At 42.0% G+C, this 23,710-nt stretch overlaps 1 protein-coding gene across 2 annotated transcripts in view; it reads right to left on the reverse strand.

Moving 5' to 3' along the window:
- The window catches only part of XPO5 (exportin 5), a 44,408-nt gene that overhangs the window by 9,421 nt on the left and 11,277 nt on the right, over positions 1-23,710 (reverse strand). For both annotated transcript variants that reach the window (XM_026507371.4, XM_026507370.4), the window contains 13 exons: positions 22,546-22,645; positions 21,247-21,330; positions 20,379-20,504; positions 19,133-19,223; positions 17,588-17,716; positions 16,149-16,267; positions 13,984-14,139; positions 12,549-12,590; positions 12,132-12,221; positions 11,204-11,403; positions 10,546-10,645; positions 9,542-9,723; positions 105-205 (listed from right to left, as the gene is read on the reverse strand). In XM_026507371.4, the coding sequence (XP_026363156.1) occupies positions 105-205; positions 9,542-9,723; positions 10,546-10,645; positions 11,204-11,403; positions 12,132-12,221; positions 12,549-12,590; positions 13,984-14,139; positions 16,149-16,267; positions 17,588-17,716; positions 19,133-19,223; positions 20,379-20,504; positions 21,247-21,330; positions 22,546-22,645 (1,520 nt within the window). The remainder of the gene's footprint in view (positions 1-104; positions 206-9,541; positions 9,724-10,545; positions 10,646-11,203; positions 11,404-12,131; positions 12,222-12,548; positions 12,591-13,983; positions 14,140-16,148; positions 16,268-17,587; positions 17,717-19,132; positions 19,224-20,378; positions 20,505-21,246; positions 21,331-22,545; positions 22,646-23,710) is intronic.

Consider the following 23,710-nt stretch of genomic DNA (forward strand, 5'->3'; position numbering starts at 1 on the left):
CGGGGTGCTGGGCGAGGAGGAGGGGACGATGACACGGGCATGCGGAAGCTGCTGGAGTCCACTGGAGGTAAGGTAAACTTCGAGGAAAAGGTTAGATTTCCTACCTAAAATCGCAGATTTCTCCGCTTCAAGCATATCCAGAGCCTTTGTGAAAGGCTCTGACATCTTGGCCAGCATTTCTGGTGCATATAAAGTATTGTGAGTTCTGTAAGAAACAAGGACGCTATGTGAGCTTTTCCTAGTCTGCTGCAGAAAGAAAGAATGGGTTTCACCCTGTAATTCAGTGATACTACATATCCACACAGATGGATCTTCCGGTCAACACTACTCCCCGCGGGGGAAAGAAAATAAGGTACAAATTTCTAAATGCTTCCCCGGACACGGGAATAAACTATTAGGCGATATAGTATTCGACACCTAAATGCAATCAAGATGGGAAGCAAATCCTGAGACGGCTGATAGTATCACAATCTAAAGCCAGACAGGGAAATTCTTTAAAAAAAAAACAACAAAAAATGACTTAAAGAGAGGGAGAGAGAGCCTGCACACGCCATGCACGAGAGTGGGGCGAGGGGCAGAGGGACATGGAGACAGAGAATCCCAAGCAGACTCCACACCCAGTGCAGGGCCCAACGAAGGGCTCGATCCCACGACCCTGAGGATCATGACCCAATGGAGGGCTCGATCCCACGACCCTGAGGATCATGACCCAATGAAGGGCTCGATCCCACGACCCTGAGGATCGTGACCGGAAGATCGTGACCTGAGGCTCAACTGACTGAGCCACGCAGGCGCCCCAAAAGGGAAATTCTTTTAAACCTGAGACAATGCCTGGGCACTCCCAGTTTGCAGACTGCCGGTGAGACAGGAGGAAAGGTCAGAGGCACTGTGCTTTCACAGACAGGAACAGAGCAGGGAATGAAATGCCCCCACTTTCAGATGTCTGGTCTTCATTCTAAGAGCCTGGACCCTATGATGCTCTGACACTGGCTTCTGCCTCCTGGAAGAACAGTCACAGCTCCCAACAGAAGACCAAAATGCCTTACCTGAGCTGTCGCTGGCTGTGTAGGACTAAGGAGCAATGACTAGGGACCTGAGCTACCTGCCATCCACAGCTGTCAGCCCCTCTTTTGCCCATGACAGTGGCACCACCGAACAATCTATAGTCAGAGAGCCGAACTACCTATTTTGATTTTAAAAGTTAATTATAAAACATTTCAAACATAGAGTTAGAAAATATAAGAGACACCAGAAAGGTTAAGTATTTAAGATGCACGCTGCAACAGATCACTTTAGACCACGCTTATTGAAATTAAAAAAATATTCAACACTGTTTTTTAAATCTAACCATATACGCTCAGTACAACCATTTCAACTTTTAGGACGCCACTTAATTAATTCTAGTTTATCTCCCCAGCTCCCTGAGGGCTAATAAGTCTGTCTCCTCTCCTAGCAGTGAGCTTTTCTGCAGAGTTCTCGTGTGCATGTGTGAGTTACTCTATGGTGGAAACACGCAGAATTGCTGGATACTGGTGTTTTGTAACTTACGTGCTGCAAATGTCTTCTGGTTTGTGGCCTGACCCGCTTATACCGATATTTCCAAAGGACTTTATGCCCCCCGTTTTTTCCATTGTGGTAAAATACATGCAACATAGAATTTATCACTTTTAAGTGTACAGTTCAGTGGTACTAAATACACTCAAGACTGTTGCGCAACCATCACCACTACCCACCCCCCTATTTTTTGTTTTATTAAACTGAAACTCTGTATGTATTAAACAGTATCTTCCCATTCCTCACTCCCCCAGCTCCTGGCAACCACCATACTTCCTAACTTTCGGATTCTGACCATATTCAGCATCTTGTGTAAGGAGAATCATACAGGATCTCTCCTTCGGTGACCGGCTGACATCACATAGCACAATGTCCTCAAGGTTCATCCATGGTGTGGCATATTGAAGAATTTTCTTCCTTTTAAAGGCTGAAAGATATTCTACTGTATGTAAATATGTTCGTCCATCGATGGACACTTGGGTTGCTTCCACTTTTTTTTTTAAGATTTTATTTTTAAGTAATCTCTACACCCAATGTATGGCTCAAATTTACAACCCCGAGATCAAGAGTCGTATGCTCTACTGACTGAGCCAGCCAGGCGCCCCTGCTTCCACGTTTTAGCTAGTATGAATAATGTTGCTATGAACTTGAGTGTAGAAATAACTCTCTGAGGCCCTTTCAATTCTTTTGAGAACCCAGAACTGGAACTGCTGGATCACGTATTTTTATGTTTAGGTTTTTGAGGAACTGTCCAACTGTTTTCTGCAGCAGCTGTCCCATTTTATATTCCCACAACAGTGCACTCCCACAACTCTTATTAGCGTCTGCTTGATAGTGACCACGTATGCCTTAGGCTGTGTTACCTTCTCTTCCATCTTTTTTTGCCTGTTCCTCAGCCTCATTAATTTCCACTGTCCCATCTTGACTTTTTAAAAAACTAATTTATTTTTAGTAATCTCTATACCCAATGGGGGGCTTGAACTCACAACCCCAAGATCAAGAATCACATGCTCCTCTGACTGAGGCAGCCAGGAACTTTCTCTTTCTCTCTTCTGCTGTGGAAATCTGCCTTTGAATCCCTGTAGTGAATTTTTCATTTCAGTTATTATACTTTTCAGCTGAAGAATTTCTTTTTGGTTTCCTTTTAGGTTTTCTATTCCTTTATTGATATTTCCATTTTGTTAACATTGGTTTCTTGACTTTCTCCGTACCTTCCTTTAGTTCTTTGAGCATCTTTAAAGACCGCTGTTTTAAAGTCTTTGTCCAGGGGCACCTGGATGGCTCAGTTGGTTAAGTGCCTGCCTTGAGGCTCAGGTCATGATCCCAGGGTCCTGGGATTGAGCCCTGGATTGGGCTCCCGAGCAGGGAGCCTCTCTCTCTCCTTCTGCCCCTCCCCCCACTTGTGTTCTTGCTCTAATAAATAAAACCTTTAAAAAAAAAGTCTTTGTTTAGGAGCGCCTGGGTGGTTCCGTTGGTTAGGTATCTGACTCTTAATTTTGGCTTAGGTCATGATCTCAGGGTCTTTAAGATTCTCTCTCTCTCTCCATCTTGGCACCTGGGTGGCTCAGTTGGTTAAGGGTCTGCCTTCTGCTCAGGCCATGATCCCAGGGTCCTGGGATGAAGTCACGTGTCCAGCTCTCTGCTCACCAGCGAGCCTGATCTCCCTCTGCCTGCTGCTCTGCCTACCTGTGCTCTGTCAAATAATGAATAGAGTAATTAAAAAAAAAAAAAAAAAGATTCTCTCTCTCCCCCTCTTCCTCTGCCCTCCCCCCAGCCCACTGAGATTCCAAAAGGCTGTGTTAAGTTCCCTGACCTGGGTTCTAGTGCTTTGGAATGTTCTGTTACCACATAAAGCGTTTGCTAACGTGAGGATGTGGTACGAACCAACGCCTTGTCGAGGCACCCCTCCAAGTTTTCTCTCATTCACAACAATCTTCTGGGGTTGGTGAGTTTTATTCTCCCCATGTAACAGGTGAGAAAAAGGAAACTCAAGTAAGGTTGTTACTTTCTTGAGTAGCTGCAGCTCATGTGGTTGCCACTGATTTTGAGATGGACACTTTTCTGGGGGTGCCTGGTGGGCTCAGTCGGTAGTGCCTATGACTCTTGATCTCGAGGTTGTAAGTTCGAGCCCCACATCAGATATGGATTACTTAAAAATAAAATCTTAAAAAGAAAAAAAAAAGGAGAGTCTTCTATGTTAGTCCCCCTTCCAGGAAATGAGCACAGCCTTGGGAGCACAGTGCATCAAGCAGCAATTCAACAATGCTATTACTGTGTGTCCATGCCCACGGCTTAGTGACTCTAGGCCACACTCAGGCTCAGGAAACTCCGATAAATTAAAGAATGACCACATGGCCACAGCTTAGGACGCAGTCTTCTCTAGCCCTGCCTTGATACAGGAGGAGGGCTATGACCCCACTGTGCACATGTGCGTACCAGCCGCCTTGTTTCTAAGTGTGCCATCCTCTTGCTCACCTTTGCTCATGCTGTTCCCCTCACCTTTCCTCTTCTTTGCCTCAATTGCCCATTAAACCTTCAGGCTTCAACTCCATTGTTACCTGACCCTCCATTCTCTCCATCAGAGTTAACTGCTCCCTTCTCAATGCTCCTGAAAGTTATTTAATGCGGACATCAAAGACCTGCCTGCCACCCTATGGCTTACAAAGGGTTTTCAGAGCAATGATTTCATGTGGTTCTTAAAAGAATGCTTTACATTAAGAACTGATGTTTACTGAAGAAATGTTAAGTCTAGTTTTGGTATTAAAATAAAGCAACCTTAGAGGGGCGCCTGGGTGGCACAGCGGTTAAGCGTCTGCCTTCGGCTCAGGGCGTGATCCCGACGTTATGGGATCGAGCCCCACATCAGGCTCCTCCGCTATGAGCCTGCTTCTTCCTCTCCCACTCCCCCTGCTTGTGTTCCCTCTCTCGCTGGCTGTCTCTATCTCTGCTGAATAAATAAAATCTTTTAAAAAAATAAAATAAAAATAAAATAAAATAAAGCAACCTTGGAAAATGGCTGAGATTTGAGAAAATCTCAAATAATCTTAAAACAAAAGTATATACAATCCAGCACTGTTTAAGATGTCATGATGTTGTGCAACCAGCAGCTCAACTTTTAAAAAAACAAAAGATTTATTTGAGAGAGACAGAGAAAGAGAGAGTGTGCGTGCACACATGCAAGCACACAAGCTGGGGGAGAGGGAGCAGCTGACTCCCCGCTGAGCAGGGAGCCCGCCTTGGGACTTGATCCCAGGACCTTGGGATCATGACCTGAGCTGAAGGCAGATGATTAATTGACTAAGCCACCCAGGCGCCCCTCAACTTTTAATATGTGAAACTTCAGGGAAGTTTCAGAGCAAGGAATGATAGGGGCCAAGGGCAGGTCACACCCTCTGCGCCCCCCTCCCCATAACCATTAAGTAGGAACAGTTAAGTAGTAGCGGTTAATCTCCATTTCTCCCTTCCCCCAGCCCCTGGCAGCCACCAATTTACTCTCTCTATGGATTCATCTACTCTGGATATCTCACTAAGTGGAGTCATACAACATGCGGCCTTGTGTGTCTGGCATCTTGCCCTTAGCATAATGGTTTTGAGCTTCTCCTACGTTATAGCACGTTAACAATACTTCATTCCTTCTTATGGCTGAATATGTCGAACAGCAGTGGAAGGGGGCATCCCTGTCATGTTCCTGATGATAGGAGGAAAGCTCTCCATCTTTCACCAGAGTAGGATATAAGCTACGGAGTTTTCATAAGAATCATTTATCATGTTGAGCAACTTCTCTTCCACTCATCGTCAAAGGGTGTGAAATTTAGATTTTGTCAAATGCCTTTTCTGTGTCAATTAAGATGATCATGTGGGTTTTTTCCTTTGTTCTATGAATATGGAGGAGTATTACATCGTTTATTTTCGTATGCTGAACTACTCTTACAACCCCGGGGGAAATCCCACTCGTCATGGCGCATAAGCGCTTCACCACGCCGCTGGATTCAGTGCGCTCCTGTTCTGCGAGGCCGTCCGAAACTCTGCCTTCGCCTTTACCTACTTCTGTGTGGAGCCCAAGAATTGGTAAAAGGTGTTACTTACTTTGAAAACTGTGATTTGCCATCTTTTTAGTTTCTAATTTAAGTCTGTATTGGTGGTTTGGGAAGATGGCTAATACTATGAAGTGATCGCTGATAAAATCAGTTCTTCCTGGGAAGAAATTCAGTCTTAAGTCTGACAGGGAACAGACAAGCTATCTTTTTCTTTTTTAATCCTTTAATTAAGTGTGACTGTGACCTCAAGATATAATTTAAAAAACAGAGATTACCAATGCATCCGTTGTCAAACATCCCCAACACTACAACAGAATCTTGTATTCCTTATGGTCTCCCCTTCTCCTGCTCAGGAAGACGGTGGTATCCTGGGGGCTGTATGTCTAACTCACAAGCAGTGGCAGGAGGACTCAGTATATTTTGCTTCGGTATCTCTGATTTCCAGTCAGGTGCTCGTATAGCAGGGACATCTACACCCCCTAGAAATGTTTAGGTTCCTGAAATATCACCTTTCCTGACACACTTGGAAGCCAGGATTCTGGGCTTCCACATTAAGAGAAAACTAGTTATTGCTTGGCAAAGAAAAAGACAACCAGGTAATAAAAGTTTTAAGTTTTGTATGATCTGAACCTATGTGAAATATTCTCAGTATCATCGGCTAAGATTATAATCACTACGCTAAACAACAGTTCACACATATAAAGATTTTAATAAAATATATAGAGAACATATAGATACAAGGTAACAAACCTCAAGTTAACAGAAAAGCTGTTATCATTCTAAACCGACAATGCACCTTTTGAGAACCCGAGTTCTTTTCTTTTTTTTTTTTTAAGATTTTTATTTATTTATTTGACAGAGAGAGGGAGAGACAGCCAGAGAGAGAGGGAACACAAGCAGGGGGAGTGGGAGAGGAAGAAGCAGGCTCCCAGAGGAGGAACCTGATGCGGAGCTCGATTCCAGAACGCCGGGATCAAGCCCTGAGCCGAAGGCAAGGCAGACACTTAACGACTGAGCCACCCAGGTATCCCAAGAACCCGAGTTCTGCTCCCCACATCTGTCCTCCATCTGACCAATCAGGAACAACATTATCCAACAGAAATATAATGTAAGCCACATAAGCCAATTAAAATTTTCTAGCCAGGGGCTCCTGGGTGGCTCAGTAGGTTAAGCGTCTGCCTTCAGTGTCTGCCTTCATGAGCTCCGGGTCCTGGGATCAAGTCCTACATCAGACTCCCTGCTCAGCAGGAAGTCTGCTTCTCCCTTTGCCCCTCCCCCTGCTCCTGTGCACGTGCTTGCGCGCGCTCTCTCTCTCCCTCTCAATTAATAAAATCTTTTAAAAAACAAATAAATAAATAAAATAAAATTTTCTAGCCAGCCAAATTAAAAAAGCAAAAAGAAGCAGGTCAGATTAATTCTATTTACCCAAAGCACCAAAAACAAAAAACCCAAAAAAACCTCCACATCATTTCAACATCAATATAAAAAATTATTAAGATATTTTAAAAAGATATTTTATATTCCTTTTTTGTACTATGTTTTCAAAATCTGGTGTGTATTTTATAACTTATCTCAATTCAGACTAGTCACATTTCAAGTGCTTGATAGCCAGCCACAGATGGCTTGTGTTATCAGACTATCGACAAGGAGTTAAAACTCACAGCTCCAATACCCAACTGGTGGGAATGTAAAATACTACACCACTTTAGGGAACTCTTTGGTTCTACCTAGAGAACGGAAAATATGCATACCTTATGAACCAGGAATTTTCCTCTTACGTACAGGATTCTATTCCAACCCAACAGAAATGACGTATACCCCAGAAGACATTCACAAGAATGCTAACAGCAGCACAACTGCACTATTTGTAACAGCAAAATGCTGGAAACTACCGAAAAGTCCACCAATTCTAAATGAATAAATAAGTGACAGGGTAATTATACAACAGACTGCCATGCCAGCAATGCGAATGAACCAACCACAACTCCACGCAATAGCTCAGACTCTCCCAAACACTGCTGAGCAGGAGAAGCCAGACCCGAAGATACACGCTCCTGACTCCATTTATCAAAACTCAGAAAACTGGGCAAAATGTTGAAAGGTCAGAATGGTGGTTACCCCTGAGGGGCAGGTTATGACTTGAAAAGAGGTGTTTGCTAAGGTTGTTTGTTGTCTGGGTGCTGATCGCAGGGATGTGTCTGCTTTGTGAAAATTCAGCTACAAGCCCTCTTAATTCCTGTCCTTTCCTTACCTTAGATCTATTTGTGCCCTTACAGTATACTTCAAGATATAAGTTACTACAAAAACAAGACAAAACCCTAATAGCTCCAGATGCACTTTACTCAAAGAGTCAAATTTCTCAAAATATCTTCTGATTGACTTTGGGGTTTTCCAGAAACACTGAATCCTTCGAAAAGAATCAAGATGACAATCATACTACTTTTGTGGTCTCTCCCAAACAAGAATAAACCTTCTTTCCAGGTCTGGGTTCCCACCACATGGACTCTGGCCACAAGCCAGAAAGACCCAGTTGATGAGGATGTTGCTACCTGACTCCATCACTTTCACTTCTCTAAGCTACAGAAGAACCTTTCGGTTTTCAAAACATCAATATGGAAGCAAACCTTTTCTTGACTAAATATTTTACTACCCTCTCAATACGAAAGCTATACTTCTTTACTGAAATGTCTTTTTTCCTTTTGAAATCAGAACAAAATAAGGCCTATTTCCACAGACAGATCCCTAATGACCACTTTCAGACACTCCAGCTCTCCAATTTGGTCAAGCTTAACTTAAACCCTCTGATTCTTAAGCTTATGGTCTAGGGAGTCTGCTGCTAGTACAGCGTCCCGGGGACATGAGTAATTTGGTGCGCCCAGTTGAGGTGCTGCTCTTCCACCCTGGGTAAGAGGCCAAAACCACTGGAACAGAGCTCTAACCTGTTAACTCAGATATACTCTGAGACATAAAAAAGAACCGAGGGTCGCCTGGGTGGCTCAGTCAGTTAAGCGTCTGCCTTTGCCCCGCACTGGGCTCCCTGCTCCACACAGAGGCTGTGTCTGCCTTTCTTTCTGTCCCTCCTCCTGCTTGTGTGCTCTCTCTCTCACTCTCTCAAAATAAATGAATAAAATCCTTAAAAAAAATTAAATGAAATAAAAAAGAATCGAACTGCGCTTTGGCCAGTGAGAACTGAATGCTAGCCACTGCCTACTTTTCTCTGTAGCGTGTCCCTGAATCATCAAACATACTTCAGGTAACCAACAAGCCTAGGCTTGGCCCACGTCCACTTGAATGCATTAGCTCATGTGATTTGTAACAAGGACTCTGAACTTTTAATGTAAGCTTAAACTAGCCAGAGATCTTGTTAAAATGCAGATTCGGACTTAATATGTCTGGGGTGGGGTCCCGATTCTGCATCTCAAACAAGCTCTTAGATGACTGCTGATGCTGCTGGTCTGAGGACTCAGCTTTGAGAATTTAAGACCTAGGAAACTAAGGTGGAACATGCGCCCTGCCTTCCTTGGGCATGATCAGCCACTGCATGTTTGGTCCATTTGAGGGCAGAGTCGTTATTCAGATGAGCTCATTTGAATACCACTCGGAAGCACCACCAAGAAAGCTCCCAATGAACAGCTACTTTAGTGGCAAAAATTTGGACAAATAAAACCTAAAGTAAAAGGCAGGGATAAGTGTAAGGAAGTAGGAGAGGAACATAGAAAAGAGGCTTCAAGTGAGAAAAGCCATTTTGGGATCGGCTGCCATGTGTTCCCTTGGAACGCAAGACATGTAAGTGAGGGCTTGTGTTATTTTTAGAGACCCCAGTCAAGAAAGAAACAAGAACTAATCCCTCATTTACTAACCACCGTGATCTGAAGAAATATAAACAGATCACGCTTTTGAGATGTTTAAGGTAAAAAAAATAAAACAGAAAAACCATTATTCCAACTCACCTTATAAGGGCAAGCAAATTGTCAAGAAGTTTCAGAATCTGTTCCGTGCAGGGGTTACGGAAGATTGGATTTCCACTGGGCGTATAACCCACCACGAATCCCCCAGCTTTGGCCTCTTCTAGGTCAGTGGGCCAGCAAGTTCGTTTCACAACACCCAGAATGCTATATACACAAAAGCTCATCTACAGAAAAACGTAAAATAAAAGGTAAACACAAAGAGAAAGAAAAAGCAAGTGTTATTACACATATGCAAGGTTACGGCAAATGTGATACCAGAGGCCAGAGAGAAGGAAAGGACCCCGCCCCATCCTGTCCCTTCTTTTAGGGTCAGTCTAAGAGCGGGCCTTTCATTGCCATCTTCAGAACCAGTGGTAGATTCTAGAAGTTTCCTTTACATGAGGCTGTCCTTCCCAGGGCTGCAGTGACCCTCTTGCAGGATTTCAGTTTAACAGGTGGCCCAGATATGGCTTTACAACCAAGTGTTTAGACCTCCAACATTTCGTCTTGTTCTAGGCTGACCTTGAACCCTCCAGGTTGGGCCCTGACAGCTCTTGCCCTAATCCTCACTTATGGTACTCTGAACCAACCTACTACTTGCCATACTGGAGCCAGGAAAAATGCTTCTGTGAATAGCACAGAACTGAAGAACCTCAGGTTTGCAAATCAGATCACCTTTAGGATGCTATATGCCAGATAGCAGTGGCAGGAAGGACTCCCATTGCTGACCCAATTCCTCATTACATCTTTGGTCTTCGGAGCTACTTAGGGACCCCTAAAGCCAAAATAACGACTTCAAAGAAAAAACCATCTGCTCTGCTGTGGGAACTAACTCAAGAATTCAAGACTAAAGAAAAAAAGAAAGGAGAAACTTAGGTAAGTGGACACTCCCAGATTTCTCACGCACACAGCAAAAACATAAATCTGTAAGAGACTCTACAAATGGTAACACCCTACTCCTACCTGTGGCCACTGCAGCTTCCCATTCCCAGGAGAGGCTTACTCACTCGTGCGCGGTTCAGACCACAGGGATCCTCCGGGCCTGGGTCACAGCTCTTCCGATCAGCGCCCACATAGGCAATAAAAGCATCAACATCTGACAGCACTCTGAAGGTTGGAGTGGGAAAGACGAGTCACACCGTGATTTGAAGCACAGACGGTTTCTTCCACAAAAGCTAATAAGCTATGGTTATTTGGACCCAAAGAGCAGTTGTTATGGTGAGAGGAATTTAATCATACTGTCAGCTGTCATTTGAAGGCTGCAACTTCTCTTCCCACTTCTGAATGTCATTAGCAAAAAGGAGGCAGGCTTGAGAACGCTACATGGGCACAGTGTCTGTGCGACGCCTACTTTGTGGGGCCCTCCTGGCTGTTCTCACGTCTCTGCACGGGCAGGTGCTGCAGTGTACACACTGCAGGTACTCTGTGGCCTCCCGACCATACTACCCATCTTTACTCATTTCTTTCCTTTCTTTCCCTACACCTCGGAACTCAAGGTGGTATTTTCTGCGACTAGAATAAAAGATTGAATTTGGAGAACTTCGGATGTCACTGATGGGGCCATCACACCTTGAGATCCTGACACTGCCACCCTGGCCATAGCTCCTCAAATACAGAACGGGTGCTCCAGTGCAGTGAGGCTCTGGGGCGAAGGCTCCCCTCTACCTGTGCATGTCTTCAGAAAGCCAGATGCTGGCCACTGGTGCCATCAGCTCCTCTAGGAACACCTTCTGACGCTCGTAGCTCTTGAATTGGTTGCTAATGAGAACCAGGGCTTCCATGAGGGCACACTTCTCCATTTGTGTCAAGAGTAACTCATTGGAGAGGAGTTGCTTCACATGGTTATAAAGCATGTCAAAATTGGGCTGCAGATTACAAAGAAAAAAAACCCGAAGATGGTGAAGGTTTGATTTTTAAGGAGAGGTGGGTCACTCAAGGAAGGTGGAGAGAGAATCAAGGCATTCCTAGGAAGGTCAGGCCTATAAGACTGTCACTTAGTAATTTAGTTATAACATTCTTCTTTTGCCTGAACAAGCAAGGCAATTTAGGCAGAAGGTGGTTCTTGTCTTGGATATTTTGGGTGATTGTACTTTCCCATACCACAACTGTGAAAACAACAGATCTTTTTTTCTATTTCAATTTTATAGTATTCACAGACAAAGATTACCTGGTTTATGTATGTTAGGAAGACATGTAACTGCTGTGTATTCACAGAGGAAATTTTGGGTTAATTTCTAATCTGGAATAGTGCTGAATTACCTACAGAAACCCTCCAAAAAGTTGGGATTTGCATCTGGCTTCTCTCAAGATTAGGCACACCATTTGGCACACAGGAAAGATGTGTACATTGACGGGAAAAACTTGGTTATCTACATGGAAAAGAACTACTCATTCTGAGGGATTATACTGCATTTTTTATTCCACTGCTATGGTGGAGAGGAAAAAGGCACCAACTCAGGAATGCTTATTTGATGCAAAGCTACATGTCCTACTTTTCTCTTTATGTGAGGTATAATTAGGGCTGGATTTACAGAAGAATGTAACTAAACTCAACAGGTCTCAGTGGCTACCTGGTTGGAGTTCAGCAACTTACCAGTACGAGCTGGGGGTAGTCACGACATGTCTTGATGATGGAGGAACAAGCATGTCTCCTCACATTCCTCACTGCCCGGGTTCTGGGGGCCTGGGAAGACACATTCAACAAACCTGGAGCCACTTTTAGTAAAATTTACAGATGCTGCATAGAATCACACAAAATATTTCCTTCAGAGGCAAATTCACAATCAGTTTTCACAATGTGGGAGTTTAATGGACTGACATTTATAGTCACCATGAATCTGCACGTTCACTGTTTTTGCCTCAGGGTATCTCTGGTACAAAACACTGTATCACAGGACCATCTCCTGCCTTTACTAACCCCTCTACCTATAAAAAAGCCCCTAGATTTAGATGGTAGGCATTCCTACCTTTGCTCTCTGGAAGTTAGGATTTGTTGAATTAATGGTCTTACCTTACTTTCTTCAACGGTTTCAAAAGTGACAGATGAAAATAGCTAAGGGTAAGAAAGGAAAGTTTACTCGTAAGTACCAAATGCATCAAGTATTTTTAATAGTAGCATAAAATTTCTAACAAAATCTCGAAGGGTAAACGATATACTAACAAAAGGGTTTTCAATTGGTGTTAGGAAGTTTCAGATGCTCATTTTTCTCAGATAACTCTGGAAGAGGCTTGAGATTCCCAACTTTACCATCAAACATTCTACAAAGGTAGAGGTCACAGAGTCCCCAAACAATCCAAGCCATCAGCCAAGCACTCAGCTATGGTGATACCCTCTCTGATTCCACCGTGTAACTTTTCACGGACTCTTTCACCTAATACAGCGCTAGTCACCAGGATGGAATTGTACTCTAACAAAAGTCTCATCAAGAACCCTAATGGAGGGGGGCTCCTGGGTGGCTCGCTTGGTCAAGCATCTGCCTTCAGCATAGGTCATGATCTCAGGGTCCTGGGATGGAGCCCCTCATCAGGGCCCCTGCTCAGTCTCCTTCTCCCTCCCCACTGCGCTCTCTTTCTCTCGTAAACAAATAAAATCTTAAAAACAAAAAAGAAAAGAAAAAAAGGAACACAACAGATATTCCCCAGTTCTGAAAGAAGTTCTGTTGCAACAAACGAGTTACCTTTTTGAAGTTCTACTGACCTTTGTAATGCAACATTTTCTCATTTCGCTGGCTATATCTTTATCCTTCTTTGGGGAATTGTCTTTCTTTCCCCTCTTCCCCCAATGATGATAATCCCCAGGGTTCCCTGCTTGAGCCACATGTCCAACTCTACATACATATCACCCACTTCCCTAGGGCCTCACCTCTGCTCTAGGCACTTCCATGATGACGCCACCTTAATATTGTAATTTTCCAGACTCTAGACCTTAAACCTCAAATAGCCAATTTATTGTGAAGTATCTTCTCCTAGATGTTGTACATAAATATATACTTCAAATATAGTATTCCCAAACTGAACTCATCCCTCCTTCCTCATTCTTGCCAATCCCATTATTCTCACTTAGGTAGTTCTCCACTACTCACCTAAATTGGAAACCCCAAAACCGTCCACACTAACCATTCCTTCTCAAAAATCCCCTTCGAATAAACTGACAGCACACCGATACCCTCTTGAGGTATTCTTTTCCGCTTCTCAGTATATGCGTCTATTAATTCCAACGCCACCCGGATACAACTGTTTATGTGATTTTGTTTCCAAACAGAGCGCCTGAAGGGTAAGTAAGGCTTTTCTACCAGCATGGTGCCTGATCCACATTAAGTACTGAATATTTGATGAATGAATAAATGACTGTTTATCAGCTTGTCTCAAAGACTCTCAGAAACAATCACAAAAAATAATTAGTTCAAAAATACCCAAACAAAGTTTACAAAGGAGATGGAACTTACCTTAGAGAAGACTTGGGGCAGGAACTCTGGTCTGTAGGTGACAAATGGAAAGAGTGCTGAGACATTAGTGAGGACACAGGACAGGATGAGAGGATCCTTGGTGTCAAAGTTCAGGACCATTTGCAACAGCTCTATTCCGTCATTAACAGGAACCGCCTGTAATACAATGAAAAGGATGTTGACAGGGCTGATAAGGACTTCTGGTAAAATTTCCTTTAGGATTTGGTTCATAAATAGGTAATATAGCGGCACCTGGGTGGCTCAGTCAGTTAAGTGTCTGACTTCAGCGCAGGTCATAATCTCAGGGTCCTGGGATCAAGCCCCGTGTTGGGCTCCAAGCTCATCAAGGAGTCTGCTTGTCCCTCTGCCCCTCCCCGCACTCGAGCGTGCTCTCTCGCTCTCTTTCAAATAAATAAATAAAATCTTTAGGGACGCCTGGGTGGCTCTGTCAGTTAAGCATCTGCCTTTGGCTCAGGTCATGATCCCAGGGTCCTGGGATCGAGCCCCGCCATCGGGTTCCCTGCTGAGCGGGGAGCCTGCTTCTCCCTCTCTGTGTCCTTTCTCTCTCTCTCTCTCAAATAAATAACATCTTAAAAAAAAAAACAAAAAAACCCCAAACTCTTTCAGTCTTGGTCAAACTCTTTCACAGGCTACCAGCTGAGCTGCGGACAGGCCCTGAGTGAGGGTGGGCATTGAGAGCGCAAAGCGAGCAGTGTGTAAGACCACTGGACTGGACAAAACTGTGCGGAGTCAGACACTGAGAGCAGCAAGTGTGAATGTGACGGCTGAGCTCTGTCACTTGCACATTCCCGGGACACAGAAAGTGTTACAACTTAACAAGTAGTGAATAACTTCATCATATATACAATCGCCGAAAACTCACTTCTCTTGATTAGGAATGCTTCATTCTGACCCATTTCATTTTGGTGAAGAAAAAAACCGTTTATTCTGTCACTAACAGAAGCCTAAATACTACCATCTAGGATTCTCCTGAGGCAAAAAGAGTTTCGTTCTACTGTTTTTCTCCCCACCTATTATTCTGACTCCTACTCAGTTTCTAATTGTTACGTAACCTTTGCTTTGTCTCTAGCCCCACATCTTTCTCTTATACACAATCCAAACTTTTTGTACCTTCTGACCAACTAATATTTGGCATTTTGACCAAATACCATCATATTAAAGGACGTATCCTACAGTCCAGCCTACAACCAACTAGGCACCCTCCACCCGCAATGCTGCCAGTCCTTTCATACATTTTAAAGACAAATACCTGACAAATCCTGACCATTTCATTATCTTGCTTTCCAGCAGGATCATACCCAAATATCTGGATCTATCAAGTTGTCTAACTTAAAAAATGCCAGGAAAGGAAACCCCAGGGCTATTTCCCTTGATTCAATAAAGGGCTTTCTTGATTAGATAGTCCCACTTAAACCTGAAAAAGGGCTCATTCAGTAAAAAATGCAGGATCCAAGTAGGATTTCCTACCTAAATTTTGGAACAAACTCTAAATGTCATCATTTCAAACTCAAATCAATATACAAGCACGTGATGTTATGACTCTAAGATCTAATTTGTTAATATGCCTTTTGTGAGAAAAAGCACTGTATCTCACTTATCTTCAAGGGATTTAGATTTTTCCTACAACTAACCTGGAATATACTAAGATGTTATCCTAAAATGAGTGATCCAATGATTTTAACCCAATTAATTACAGCTGCATCTAAGGTAGATAAGAGAAAGGGTAGATAGGTCACATGAAGCATACAAAAACAAGACCGCTTTATTCAGATTATTCAGGGAAGAGGACACAGATCAGCTAACATGAATATGGGGTCTATCTGCCATAAACTGAAAAGGATGCTTAATGGCAAACATCTCCAAAGATTTTCCAACTCAAGATTACCACTGCTGTCCTCCCTGTAATAGCTATCCTACCTGCACTTCACTATACAAACAGGCTTGTCTTATTATCCCCTTAAAATGAATATTGACCATTGTAGGTTTAGAGTCAGACCTGCAATCTGAACTTGAGTAAGTTATTTAACCTCTCTGATTCTCCATTTCCTCTTCTGTGAGATGCAGATCCACAGATTTTCCTATCCCTCTGTCAGTTTTAAAAAGACAAAATCATTACTCAATCAGCACAGGAAGCAGTTACTTACTTCTTTATCTAGTGTCCGAAACATCTGGTTGACCACACTTTCCAAAAAAAAAGTCATGGCTTCCCACTGCACGAATGAAGATGAGAAGATGGAGCAGAGGGCACCTTCTCCAGTTCCAGCTGTAGGGGAACAGGGTTTTAAAACACAAACATAAACACACGCACACACACACAAACACATGCATGCACACACAATTGCAGGAACACAGAAGACACAGAGAGACAAAGGGGACTTAGAGACCACTTAATTTCACAGTTGAAGAAACAGGATAATCTAATCCCTCTCAGCCTGGAGAAAGAAAAGAACTAAAAGTAGAGAAGGGGCCTATCCTGCCTCCACCTCTAACAATGAGCTGCCAGAATTCACTCTGTGAGTCTTACCTGTAAAACCATTTTGAATATTGAATGAGAATATACACGTAAGCATCAAAAACACAGGCAATTGATAAATATCAATTAATCTCTCCATTCCTGTCCTTTATAAACCTATCCATGAAAATCTAAGTAATTAAGATATTGGAGACCATAAAGAATCCTTAAAACAAAAACAAAAAAACCTGATATAAGATACAAAATGCTGCTTCATATCCAGTAGCCTCATGACAACTGAAAGTTCTAGAGAATTGTGCCACCCTTCAAGTGCATAATTATCAGCAAAGCACATCACTCAAACAGCAAAGCACAGGCAAAAAGATTGATGAATTACTTTTCTTGCTTCCATATAGCGCTCCCATTTACTAGCTTTACCTTGGTGCAACATATGTGGGCCTCCACAAACATTCAGATTACCAGGTACCATGGACCTTTTGAGTCAGTTATGAATACCCAAAACAAAATGTTAAATCCCATGAATGCCAAGTAACTAGTGTAGCTGGGAACTGACCTATATAAGGAGCCTTTCTAAAGGAGTGACTTATACCTTCTTCTGTTTTATTAAATCCTGTCATCCACAGCATGCATTAATTAGTAAGACAATAGACAGATGACATGGCGTACAGAGAAGTTACCTGGCTTATGCGTTTAGGTACAGAAGTATCACTCCGATACTGTATAAAGCGGCATTTCCAAAGGCTTTGAGGTGGCTGAGATATGGAAGGTCCCTGTACTGCTATTATGCCTGACTAACAAGGCATTCTTTTTAAGTTTAGGAGTGGTTCTATGCAAGAACTTGGTAGAAAAGCTTTAAAAAAAAGTCTAGACATGCAATTTGGTAAGATGGTGCCTACAGTGAAATAATAAAATCAACAACGAGCAACTGGTTCATTCTGTTAGGGAAGAAAAATGAAGGCAAGACTGACAGGGACATGACTTTACGCTAATTTAAACAGATTATTTTTGAACACTATTAGCATGTTGTTCTGAAGTGTGGCTTACAAGGCTTATTTCCTATGTATATTTGATACAATACTTCACTAATGTTAAGAAATAAAAAAACCTTACAGTTCATGGATCCAGTATCAACAGAAGTTGACAGCTGATACTTTAGCCACTCCCCAGCCATCTGGAAGCTAGTCTTAGGATCCAAACGACATGCTAACCTCATTACCTCTCCTTGTTGGGCCCGGGAGGCTGCCAAGAGAAAGACATAAATCAGTAACTCGCAGATAATAGGCACACAGTTAATGGTGATTTATTTATCCATCCCAGGAGGAAAGTGTTCAAAGAAACTCTGTTCTGCAGATTTATGCTCTGAATGTAACAAATGTTCAATAAAGATTAACAAATTCAGAAATTTTCAAAAGTAAATTGTCTCCGGAAGCCGCCCTACCAGCGTAATCCTCTAAGAGGCAAACTAAAAGTGGTCTCCCATTTCTGTTGGAACTAATAAAAGATTAGGTTGGTACAGATGTAAAACAGTGTGGCTGCTATGGAAAACAGCCTGGTGGTTCCTAAAAACATTAAACATGACATTAGTGTATGATCAAATATAAACACTCACCCAACAGAAATAAAAACATGTCCGTCCATTCAACTCGTACACAAATGGTACAGCAGCATTATTCCTTTTTTTTTTTTTTAAGGTAAGCTCTAGGCCCAACGAGGGGCTTGAACTCATGACCCCAAGATCAAGAGTTGTATGCTCTACCGACTAAGCCAGCCAGGCGCCCCAAAAGCAGCATTATTCTTAACAGCTAAGAAGTAGAAACAACTCAAATATCCATCAACTTATGAAATGGATGAATAAAATCTGGTACACCCACACAATGAAACATTGGCAATAAAAAGAAACAAAGTACTGACAGATGCCACGACATGGGTGAATTTTAAAGACAACTCTAAGTGAAAGAAGGCAGTTACAAAGACCATGTATTCTACAATCTGTTTATATGAAATGTTCAGAATTGGTGAAATGTAGAAACATAAAGTGGATTACTGGTTGCCTGGAGCTGAGAAGGATGAGGGGACTGGGAATGGCTGACTGATAGCAGGCATAGGGATTCTTGGGGTCATGAAAATGTCCACAAATTGTGGCAAGAGTCACACAAGTCTAAAAATACAAAAAAACCACTTAATTGTATACTATAAATGGGTGAATTGTATGGTAAATGAACTATATCTCATCAAGCTGTTATTAAAAAAAAAAAAAAAAAAAAGAAGGGGGAACCAGCCAGACTACAGAAAACCCAGAACAGATTAGGTTTTCAGAATGTGGGTTTCTCCTCTTTATTTTGGAAGACAGCAAGGTAAGGTAGTATTTAATCCTAGGTATAAAAAACTTCAAGTGCCTTATATATAGTTACTATGCCTAAACATCCAAGTCCAAAGGCTGTGTGTGTGCGCATAATGCCCACGCGAGAGAGAATACTACGCCTGGAATGAGCACAGTCCCAGTACCCACTGCAATGTGAAACTAGGGATTAAACAGGCTGTTTGTCCAGATCCTGGGCCCTTTCATATAGAACCCCAAGGGTCAGGCACCATGATTCGTAACGCTAGATGCCATTCTCAGACGAACAGGAGAAATTCCAGGCTACTATCACTTACAGTTGAAGAAAGCATTGAAGTCCTCATCACTATCAAAATCAAATCGAGAGTATTCACAGCTAGGGCTGTCTGTTTTAGAAGGAAAGCCCATCTGCAAAAAGAAAGATAATTGGGGTAGGGGGTAAAAACAGAACTACCCAAAGAGGCTTAAACTCTCTAGGAGCTCAAGCACTTTCTAATTTAAGAAGAGTTAAGGGTTTGCATAAGATCTTTTATAATGAATAACTGCTTCTGGTCTATCCCAAGTCCATAATTTTCTCCCAGTTCCAATAATCCTGAGAGTGGTAGAAAAGAGAATACTCATTTGATGCTCTCCTCCAGATTCCTCAGGGAGAATTAAATTCTAGAATTTGTTTAGGGTATCTGAGTATAAAGCTGTCCCAAAACAAAGCGCTAATACAGCATACAATAAGCAAGAAAGAATTGAGAACTATCTGTCCCCTTCAATGCTGAACCCTGGGAAAAAGCATGGAACTCTGCATGTTTCACTCAAAAAGTCCTGAAGATTATGGTAGATGAGAACAGGGTGCCATGTGCTCGGTGTATTCCCTGAGGAAATAAGAGGACCCTTATATAGGTCCCATTCTCTGATTTTTACAAATCAAGCATCTGTCAGCTGCAAGAGCCCTTAGCAGATCTCAGGGAATTCACAAGCAATCCTACTGAAGTGGTGAGCAATTTGCTTCCACTTTCCGTCCTCCCTTCTCACTCACCTTCAGACCCTCACTAGACCTTCAGAAACAATCACATAGGACTTCGTCTTGGAATCTTGGCTGGGAAAAGTATTATACCACTGCATGGTCATGGGTCACTGCTCTTGTCCTTCTTCCTAGCACCTAGCCCAATGCCCAATACTTTGTATAGAAGGGTTCCAATAATATGAAAAAGTAGATAAAATAAGTTTGGACTGCTTTCTTCTTGGTGAATAAGAGAATAATATGCCCAATGATGGGATACTGGTGACCAAAATGGGCTGGCAGCAATGCCAATCTAAGTCTTATTACATGTATTCACCTACATTCCCCCCCCCTTTTTTTTAAAGATTTATTTGAGAGAATGAGTGAGTGAGCAGGGGAAGGGGCAGAAGGAGAGACAGAATCCCAAGCAGACTCCCTGCTGAATGCAGAGCCTGATGCAGGGTTCGATCACACAACGCCAAGATCATGACCTGAGCCGAAATCAAGACGCTTAACCAACAATGCCACCCAAGTACCCCCCATTCCACATTTTGATTCCCACTGCCTACCTTGACCAAGTTAGTCATAGAAGCACGAAGATATTTTGGTATTATTGCTAATAGCAAAGGGTCACGGGATAGGATCTCATGCCGGAAAAGGGCCCCCCAAGTCATTTGAGTTGAAGAGCGTAGAAACTAAAGGGGGTGGGGGGAGAAGGAAAAACCTCAGTTTAAGGATTTGGATTTTATATAACGAAGATTACTACATAGCCCAGCAATTATCAACAATATTTTTTCATGGAAATAAATCTCTATAATACTTCGAAACTGTTCACATTGTACTCTATCAGTAATGACTACCTGTTATAGACCACATATTAATAAGACAGACTGTGGGTCAGGTGTAATTCCTGGAGTGTCAGCTGAGCTCTACCACTTTTTCTTCTTCTTTTCTTTTTTACTCTACATAAGCTCTATGTATGAGCCAGTATGGGGCTCGAACAACCTGGAGATCAAGAGTCGCATGCTCTACCGACTGAGCCACCCAGGGGCCCCTCTACCACTTTAAGTGCAAAAAAGGATATGGGAATCTTAGGGTGGTATTACAAGGAAAACCTTAAATGTGTGAAATTAATTTTATAACACAAGCGATTAGACTTTAGCATTTAAAATGCCTTTGGTAGCAATTCACCTGGGACACACCTCGCATCGGATTGAGCAGAATATTACCTGAGGGGAAAAGCTGCTGACCTAGATGGTGCAAAACTTGGCTCAGGAAGAAGACTCAACAATTCTCTTAATGAAATCACACTATAGTTATTTCTTAGAGCCTTAAGAGTCACATTTTATACACGAGCTGCTAATTACTTCAAGCCATAGTGCTTAATTTTGGTTTACCTAACTAAAAATTTTCAGACGTTGCCTACATAAAGTTTACCTGACTTGGATGGGTTGTGAAAGCGAGAAAAGATTCCAGGTATTTTCCAAAGTTTGCTGGTGTTTCTACATCAGAATCCACACCCTGAGGGACAAAAAGACCACTACATCAGTGACGTTGATGGGAGGGTGGAAGAGAACAGTGGGAGGAATAGGGTAACAAACACAGCTGACTCTTGAACACGGGGGCTAAGGGTCAAAAATCCACATATATCTTTGCACTCCCCCAAAACTTAACTACTAACAGCCTCCTATAGACCGGAGGCCTTACTGATAACATAAACTGATTAACACGTATTTTGTATATATATTATATGCTGTGTCCTTATAATAAAGGAAGCTAAAAAAAAATGTTAAGATAATTCTAAGAAAAAATATATTTACAGAACTGCACGTATTTATCAAAAAATATCTGTGTCTAAGTGGACCCATGCAGTTCAAACCTGTGTTGTTCAAGGGTCAACTGTACAGAACTTAAACCCTCACAAATTTCAGTTCTGAAAGGACTTTATACTTCCTTGTGACCTAAGGAAGGCATCAATTCAAGGGCTAAAAAGAGGAAAGGTGCTTTACCTCCTTAATCATCATCATTAAAACTCATTCTGTAGTCAAATACTAAAATGAAAAAGAGCATTCATTTCAGAAATCACAGAAAGAAAAAATCTGTATTATTTCTTCACACCTAGTCTATTCACATCTCTGTGACCAAATCTATTAAATAACCACTTGACGGTATACATCATATGTCTGTAGCTCAATTCCTCTCTAACCAGTCAAACCACCATAAAAAGGCCTAATATCAGATGCAAATGTCTGTACCAATGTCCTCTCTCTCAACTTGTAAGACGAGTTATTAAATATTTCCCTAAAGACAAGTATTTTTAGGTCAATCACACTAAAGTTTTCTTTTATGATCAATAACACAATCCTTTAAATTTGGGAAAAGGGTTCTTTATTCAAACACATAATATTTCATGATCTAATAGGGCTCTAAAGGGTAATGCATTCAGCAAACTGATGTTCTTATTAAGTACCAAAATTCACAAGAATAGCATTGTTGACTTTATGGAATAACAGATGTGGATGTTTCCTGTTAATATCAATAACTGACTTGTTAAAAGAAATTTATATCATTCAAACCCTGTTACAATAACTTAATCTATAAAATCATATGAAATAACCTGTAGGGCAATGCTCCACAAGGCTAAAATTAATGGCATGTTTCACTCATTATACAAATATAACTTTCTAAATGCTCTGCTCAAATGGCCCTGAAACTCTCCAGAAAGTAAGTGCTCACCAGTAATGCACACAGCTGATTGCCCAGAGCACACAACACCTGACAGAGTCTCTTCAGGAAGACATAATGTTTTTCTACCAAGCCTCCTCCATCAGCAGTCCTGTAAGATGAGAAAATAGTGTGATTACTTGCACATCAAGAGAACCAAAAAGATTCCCACCAAATGAAGCTGCGGTCTATGCTTCAACATTCAAATTTCTGTTGATCATTAAAATTAAAAAACCAAAAAAACCTCAAATCAAACACTGAAGAATCAATGAGGAACAGGGTTCAATGCAATCTTATCCCCCAAAGAAGCACTCTACTTCTGCACATTATATGGTTCTTGAGCATTTTAGATTCAGAATGTGAACTCTGAGCATGACTCCGTACAACAGTGCATACACTTACAGGCATTCCTTGATACCCAGGGAGGACTTAAAGAGAGATGCGTAGGAAAGTACGTAACAATTCCTTATGCCACCGACAAAATTAAAAGGGCAATAATCAAGAGAAAGAAAAGACAAGCCACAGACTGGGAGAAAATATCTGCAAAAGTCACATCTAAAAAAGGACTGTTACTCAAAATATATAAGGAACTCTTAAAATTCAATAATAAGAAAACAATCTGATCAAAACATAGACCAAAGAGCTTAACAGACGTCTCACCAAAGGTATACAGACAACAAATAAACCTATGAAAAGCTGCTCCACATCATATGCCATTAGGAAATTGCAAATTCAAATGAGATACCACTCACACCTATTGGAACAGCCAAAATCTAGACCACTGGTACAACACCAAATGCTGCCAAGGACGTGGAGGGACTCTCATTCATTGCCGGTGAGAATGCAAAACAATACAGCCACTTCGAAGACAATCTGAGTTTCTTACAAAACTAAGCATAGTCTTAAATAACCCAGCGATCATGCTTCTTAGTATTTACCCGAAAGAACTGAAAATACATTCACACAAAGACCCGCGTGTTTATACCATGTTAAACCTAGATGTTTATTGCAGCTTTACTCATAACTGGCAAAATCTGGAAGCAACCAAGAGGTCTTCTGGTAGGTGAATGAATAAACTGGTACATCCAGACAATGGGCTATTTTATTCATTGCTAACAAGGAATGAGCTGTCAAGGCCATGAAAACACGTGGTAAACTCTAAATGCATATTACCAAC

This window comes from Ursus arctos, unplaced genomic scaffold (assembly GCF_023065955.2).
Source record: "Ursus arctos isolate Adak ecotype North America unplaced genomic scaffold, UrsArc2.0 scaffold_29, whole genome shotgun sequence".
Classification (NCBI taxonomy): domain Eukaryota; kingdom Metazoa; phylum Chordata; class Mammalia; order Carnivora; family Ursidae; genus Ursus; species Ursus arctos.